General features: G+C 34.4%; 1 protein-coding gene across 3 annotated transcripts; it reads left to right on the top strand.

The window, feature by feature from the left end:
• The first annotated feature begins 2,079 nt into the window (after positions 1-2,079).
• LOC109152430 (serine/arginine-rich SC35-like splicing factor SCL30A) lies at positions 2,080-5,977 on the top strand. Of its 3 annotated transcripts, none has more exons than XM_019300121.1 (6): positions 2,080-2,176; positions 3,580-3,736; positions 3,937-4,014; positions 4,858-5,019; positions 5,258-5,317; positions 5,468-5,977. In XM_019300121.1, exons 2-6 carry the CDS (start codon positions 3,591-3,593, stop codon positions 5,754-5,756), a joined length of 735 nt encoding a protein of 244 aa, XP_019155666.1. In that variant the 5' UTR covers positions 2,080-2,176; positions 3,580-3,590; the 3' UTR covers positions 5,757-5,977. The 3 variants fall into 3 exon arrangements, with proteins under 3 accessions (XP_019155666.1, XP_019155664.1, XP_019155665.1); XM_019300119.1 differs by having other exon boundaries at positions 5,177-5,317; positions 5,468-5,959; XM_019300120.1 differs by having other exon boundaries at positions 2,101-2,183; positions 3,584-3,736; positions 5,177-5,317; positions 5,468-5,959.
• Positions 5,978-7,295: the final 1,318 nt, after the last annotated feature.

Raw genomic sequence — 7,295 nt, 5'->3', positions numbered from 1 at the left:
AAGTCATTGTCCGAGCAATCAAATAGAAAGAGTATTGACAAGAATTGAACTCGTGATTTTCAATCAGAAGATAAAATTTGTGATCTTTGATTTTTATGTGAATAAGATAACTGAATTTATAATAAATTTGTATTTTACAAACTGAATATAAACCTATTTTCTAAAATTTAATAGGTCACAAATTTATGTCACTCCAAACAGGGACTACCGTTTTGAACATACTGACAGACACAATGGATATTCAAACACAACATTTGACTCCTCCCAAAAGATCATAGTTTCTTTGGTATCCATATCACTGCGAAACTAATCCAGATTCAGTTCAAGTCAAGCTCGTAGAGTTTTTCTTATTCGGGAGAAGGTGATTCAGTTCAAGTAACACTCGTAAAGTTTTTCTTATGCGTGAGAAGGTCTAACCCGGAGCTTTTTAACATGGGATGTGCCCGCAAAATTTCCAGTTGCATTAGCAGTCGACTAATCAACTGCCACAAACTGTTAGGTCGAAAGATTAGTAGTTTAGACATATATAAACAAGTGGATGGAAGCTGGATTGTCAGTAATTCCAAAATATTTGATTGCTACGGAACTTTTTTCTTGAGATAGGTTCTTATAAGCTCTTTATAGGTCCAAGTGTCCAACTTTGTTTCCAACTGAACTCCAAGAAGGCGTCTGAACTCAAGTGCAAATCCCCTTTCCCCATAGCCTCAGCACTGAGAAATTTTAAAAAGATTTAAGCTTGAAGGATATGGAGCTGCAGAAGAGAAAGGTATATTGCTTGAGCTTCTGTAATGGCTTCTTATTAGTTTTTGGTTCGTTGTGGATAATACATGGCTGCAAAATTGCAAAAAACACAATAAAATAAAATTAAAATTTGTATTCCAATGGCGATATGGTGTGACTGCATAAATTTTGCTATTATATAATACACAGATAGAAAAAATGTTGATTAAAATTAAAATCATGACATTACAAAAATAATGCTTCTTCGTTCTTTTTGGACTAACTCCTTAAAACACTCAAAAAAATTATATTTCCACCATCTTTGATGAACTGCTTTGAATAAGTTCCCTTTTTATTTAAATCTGATTTTGATTATTAGTTAGTAACTATTACTGGAGCATAGTTCTTTACTTATTTTAAAATAATAATAATAATAATAATAATAATAATAATAATAATAAGTTGCAGACCTCAGATAGTCAGATGGTCTTAACACACTACATACACTATATACAGGCCCACAAATACAGTGAAATGAGTTTGAAGTAGAGAACCACACTAGTAACACTTTTTCAAAAAATCCAAAAACTAAGGTATTTTCAAAAAATCCAAAATTTTTAAGGGTATTTTCGTCTTTTTAACTTAATATCCCAATTTAAGCATGAATAAAGTGATTTAAGCTTTTAGATCGATCTCAATTCACATTTCTCTTCCTCATCCTACCTTAATTTGAGGAGGAAAATTGTGAATTGCGATTGATCTTAGAGGTTAAATCCCTTTATTTATGTTCAAATTGAGATCTTAATTTGAAAAATACGAAAATACTTTAATAATTTCATATTTCAACATGTATTAAACGAAACGGTGACCGGCTAATATTGTGGACTACAATTTGTACTAAAACAATAATCGTGGATGGAAATTGGTAGGAATTAAATATATGGACCAAAATTGTCATTTTGCTAATACTAGTGAGACCAAAATTGATATTTGCTCTAAATATTAATATGTTTATCGAATTTAAACGGGTTTTGTGTCGTATTGTGTCGACACGACTCGAAGCATGTTAATAAAATGTGTTTATTGTGTCAACTCGTTTATAAATCGTGTATGTTAAGAATATCAACCCATTAACCTTAACATATCATATTTGTGTTTAGCCTTATTGTGTTCGTGTCATTATTTTGCCGATCGGTTAACGAATTCGTATATACGAATTGCGCTTATGGTTCAAAAGAAAGGGGGATAAAATAATTTATACAAAGGTAAAGGAGTGATGGTGCAATATTGAAAAATTAGAGGGGTCAAAGTGCATTTAACGCCATACGAGTTCCTTCCTGCAATTATATAAACATGTCGTTTGCCCTAAATCAGACCCGTCTTTTGCTCTCAATCTCCTATCGCCGTCTCCCTATCTCTCGCCAGCGTTTTCAATCTCGTCGTTCTTCGCTTTCAGGTAATTCCTTTGCCTTCAACTCTCTAATCGGAACCTCCTTTCGCGTATGGTGTTATGCATATCTGTGATTCTGTGTAGAAGTTAGGGTTAGAAGTTATCGTTGCGTTTCTATAAATTTGTTGTTGTTTTCTGTTTAGAAGCTCTTAATTAGGGATTAGTTTTCTCGTTTTGTTTAAGGTGGACAAACCCGCGTCAAATTTGGTGTAAAGCTGTTAATTTGTTTTCTTCTTTTAGACGAGACTTGGTTTTCGAGGATGAAATTGGATTTAAGGAACTTTGTCATAGTTTGAAAGCTCACTTTGCGGCTAATTGAATGAATCCAGCATTCACGTTTTTGTTTTATTCATATTTTTCATGATTCTTGAACCTATTTTTCCACCCATCACACAGATATTGTCATGTTGCTTTCATTTTTTTATTGAATTTATCTGTTTTTACAGAAAGTATATATTTATATGTTTTTACAGAAAGTATGTATAACTATTATATGTAAGTGAACATTGTTATCGCTGTAAATGCTGGCACAATTATACTCTTAGTGTTCCTTCATGTGGTGGTAATACAATTGTATTAGCTTACCAATATATTGCTACATGAATTATTGTTTGATTTCTGCACCAAGCCACCATGATGCAAGGATTGCAAGCTGGTATTATTGGCTGGTCACTTGTATTTACAAATGGATGTAAATAGTTTTCTTTTCTTTTTCTCCATTAGTATATGTTTTTTTTTTTTTAATTTTTTTGTTTGCAAGTTATTGGGCTACATTTACTTGACATTATGTACACTTCACCTTGAATTTTGAAGATTGAGAGGATGAGATGATGATTAATCTAATATATCGATAGCTGATATGATAGCAATTATCATGTATTCGTACTGGCTGATCATTCTCTTTACTACCTTCAAGGTGCAGCTGATTAGCTATTAGTACTGTTATTATTCCATATTATTTTTTGATAAGCATCTGATTAGTTTTTTTTTTTTTTTTTTGAAAAACTGTTACAAGTGTGGCTCTCTACTTCATTCTCATTTGCACTGTATTTTTGTGGGCCTTAGAGATTGAAATGATGAATATTCAATCATATTGATAGCTGAAATGATAGCATTTTATCATGTATTAGCTCTAGCTGATCACTCTCTTTTGCCCAGTGTATGTAGTGTGGTAAGACCATCTGAGGTCTGCAACTTTTTTTTTTTTTTAGTAAAGAACTATGCTCCAGTAATAGTTACTAACACTAATAATCAAAATCAGGTTTAAATAAAAAGGGAACTTATTCATGTCAGTTCATTGTATGCAAAGATGATGGAAATATAATTTTTTTTTTTGGGGTGTTTGGCTGATCATTTACGTGTGTTTGTGTTTGTTTAATTTATTCAGTTTTTCTGTTTCACCTTGTTAGGTCTTACATAAATGAGGGGAAGAAGCTACACCCCATCACCACCACCTAGAGGTTATGGCAGAAGGGGAAGGAGCCCTAGTCCCAGAGGTCGCTATGGTGGACGTTCCAGAGATGGCCCAACTAGCCTTTTAGTTCGTAATCTTCGCCGCGATTGTCGGTATGCACTATATGCCAATTCATTTCATATCTCATTTAGTGTTCACATTTTATTAGTTAACAACTTGTTGATTTGGGCTGATTAAATTTCATGCCATTCCTTTTGTTTTGTGTGCTTTAGCCTGCCCTTTTGTAATGCCTTTGTTCAATAGTTTGTCTTCATGAACATGAATGCATATTTTCGTCTGATATTTGGTGCAGGCCTGAAGATCTGCGAAGGCCATTTGCGCAATTTGGCCCTCTTAAGGACATCTATTTGCCAAGAGATTACTACACTGGGTGAGCTTGCATTGAATCTCATTGTATTCATCTTCTTGCCTTATTGGATTTTATTTTTTGAAAAAAAATCGGTTAGTCATACATTTTCAGGAAATAAGTGTGAACTCTATACTATTCAAGTCTGGTAATGTGGATGTTTATATGATGGTGGGTTCATCTTTACTCATTTGATATTTAAGTTAGGTTTGTTTTATTAAAATTGTTGAGATTTAGCAGTGAAAAAGAGTTTTGAAGCCATCAATCAAGTATTAAGAGTGATGTTGATATCAAGTAGAGTAAGAGTTCTGTTGACATCAATCAGTAGTAAGAGTTCAAGGTGATGTTAATGGTAGTGAAGGTTGGAACAAATTTGGAAATGAATACAATGTGAAGATTTCAAGATTTGAAGTCTTGAAGAATTTCAAGTCATCTTAAAACTGATACTTCCAAGGTCAGCAGCCATGTGCTTGCTTATGCACTTACGATGGCCTTCCATTTCATTGGGATTATATTATTATTATTTCATTTCATTTTATTCAGTCAATATTTGTAAAATTTTCTTAGGTGTCATTGCTAGGCTTTTAATCAGTGAACTGCTTTCACCACTCATAGCTTGATTGCATTGTTGGCTTTCTAAGATTCAGTTTCTACTCTTGATTTGTGGTTTTAGATTTAGGTTCACACCTAAACTAAAGAGTACCCAGGCTGATGTATTGACAAAGGACCTCCTGACCTATCAAACAGCACCAAATATTCTAGCTGTTGCTCTTTTAGATTACTCCTTTGTGGCGTATTACTTTCATAGGATCTCTTTACTGACTGTCTTCTTCATCCCTACCTCCCTTTTCATCTTCTATTTTGCAGTGACCCACGTGGCTTTGGTTTTGTCCAATACATGGAACCTGATGATGCTGCTGAAGCTAAGTATCAGATGGATGGCCAGATTCATCAAGGTCGGCAGCTGACTGTTGTTTTTGCTGAGGAGAACAGGAAGAAGCCTTCTGAAATGAGAGCTAGGGAGCACAGGTTGGTTTTGCATAGTTTTTGTGTTACCATATCTTGTTCCATTCAACTGTGTTTAATAGTATGATGTGAAATTCTAATGTCAAATTTAATGTAACAATTCAAAATTTGGATTTTACTGTGTTTAGTGTCATTTTCTTGATTGCCACAATTTGTACAGGGGTGGACGTAATAATGACCGGAGACGTTCTCCTCCTTGGTATTCTTACTCCCCTCGCTACTCACGTTCTCCACCATCCAGGTACCCAAGATCACGCAGCCGCGAGTACTACTCTCCTAAGAGAAAAGGAGGATACTCAAGGTATGTCAAAACATTTTCTCGGTTTTGCATTTACTATTTTGCCAGTTGGGTTTGGGGTGCCAGAGTCATACAACATCCCAACAAATGTCTAAATACTTCCCCACCCCTTTGCTTACTCATTTCCTTTATGCTGACTAACAATTGTTACAGGTCTGCCTCGCCTGAGGAGAGGAGGTACAGCCGGGAGAGGTCATACTCCCGTTCTCCACCAGTGAGAGAACGCTCTCCACCTTACAATGGGTCAAGGAGCCGTAGTCAAACCCCAGTGAGGGAGCAATCACCGCCATACTCCAGGAGTCGCAGCAGAAGTCCCGTTAGGCGGGGGCGTTCTCCGCAAAGCAGAAGCAGGAGCCCTAACAATGGAAGCAGGGGTAGACACTTTGATCAACAGGATTATCCAAGGGCCGGCCCAGAGAGGGATGGGTCTCCAAGAAACTGAACTCTCTTTATTAGACTCTTTGTAGTAGGCATGGTTGTCTTTCGAGCTATATTTTGCTTCTGTAGTGGCGTTGTACTTTGATGTCGTCCAGGGTTCTCTACTCTAGAATACAATGTTTTTTTTTTTTTTTTGGGTGTGTGATCTGACTTATTATATGCACAAAGGATTTATGGATTGTTTGGTGTAAACTTTGTTGTGCAAAACATCTGCCTTTATTTCTATTTTGCTGACACTATTACCTTCTGCATCATTTTGTTATGTTTTTTTCCCCAAAACGGTGAGTATTCAACCAACCAATGTGCCTTCTTCCCAAGAACACAAAATAGTTAAGTTAGGGCCCAGCCTAGTTAGGAGTATGGGAGTGGTTTCACAATAATATTTGAGGTTACAATTAATTAACAGAAAAAAATTAACTATTCAAGACACATGGAGTATGTCAACAATAATGGGATGTTATACTTATACAGTAAAATTAGATCGAATGATTTATCCACAAATACAAGAAAATGGTTGAGCTTAGACTCTTTTGAGTTTGTATTGGTTTACAAAGTTTCATATTTAATGTGATTATAAAAAAATTAAAACAAAAGAATATCGGCATATCGGCTCAAATTTTCATGCTACACTAATAATGTTTACATAATCAAATTTGCATGTCGTCATAGTGTCTCAGGTGGATGAGTTTTATTGTCGGAATAACTTTTTCAAGGGTGTTGCTGCATACACATGAAATTTTAGATCTATAAAACTCTGAGTCTCTGACTACCTGCTTAATCAATACAAGTCTCTTTTACTTACACCAACGCATTTGCTCAAAAAAAACATTTCTATTTTTAGTGTTAGTGTATCACATATTGATCCATTTTAATAAAGGGATGGCTGTTTTGAGTGGATGTTGCATTTTGACTTTAAAAAAAATTATATTTTTTTCTTGAGTAGCTTTTGGCCATCGATCAATTACTCTTTTAATTTTTTTTGGGAGGGGGTGAATACAATTTTTTTAAAAAAAATAAAAGAACATATAATAAACCCTCTTTTGGCAGTCCAAAAAGTGAAATAGAAATATTTTTTTTTAAAAAAAGCAGAAAGAGTGTAAATAGTTGGCTTCAACAAAAAACATATTTGTCTAAAGAAAGATATAAAAAGGCTAAAATGATGAAATTTTTCTGTACGTCCAGCGACCCACCACTTTAACGGCTCTCGAAAATCAAAACTTGTTTCGCACTTTATTACAAAGCATGCCAGACTAACCGAACATGGTTATCCCATTTTAATAGCTCTAGACTATATGTAAAAAAAAATAAAAAAATTCATTGCTTACTCAATCACCTATAGTATTTGCACTTTGTAGTTTAATTTGGATTATAACCACTTCATATGGAATGCAATGTTCGTCCTTGTCCCAATTACATTGTGTAGTAGACATGATTATCCATCACTTTAGTGTAAAAATATACATATAATTTCATCACATGTGAGTTGTGACACATTCTTCGTTAATTAAGCAAAAAAATAAATAAATCATCTATTAATGAATAA

Source organism: Ipomoea nil, unplaced genomic scaffold, assembly GCF_001879475.1.
Source record: "Ipomoea nil cultivar Tokyo-kokei standard unplaced genomic scaffold, Asagao_1.1 scaffold2403, whole genome shotgun sequence".
Taxonomy (NCBI): Eukaryota; Viridiplantae; Streptophyta; class Magnoliopsida; order Solanales; family Convolvulaceae; genus Ipomoea; species Ipomoea nil.
This window is presented reverse-complemented; position numbering and strand designations above follow the sequence as displayed.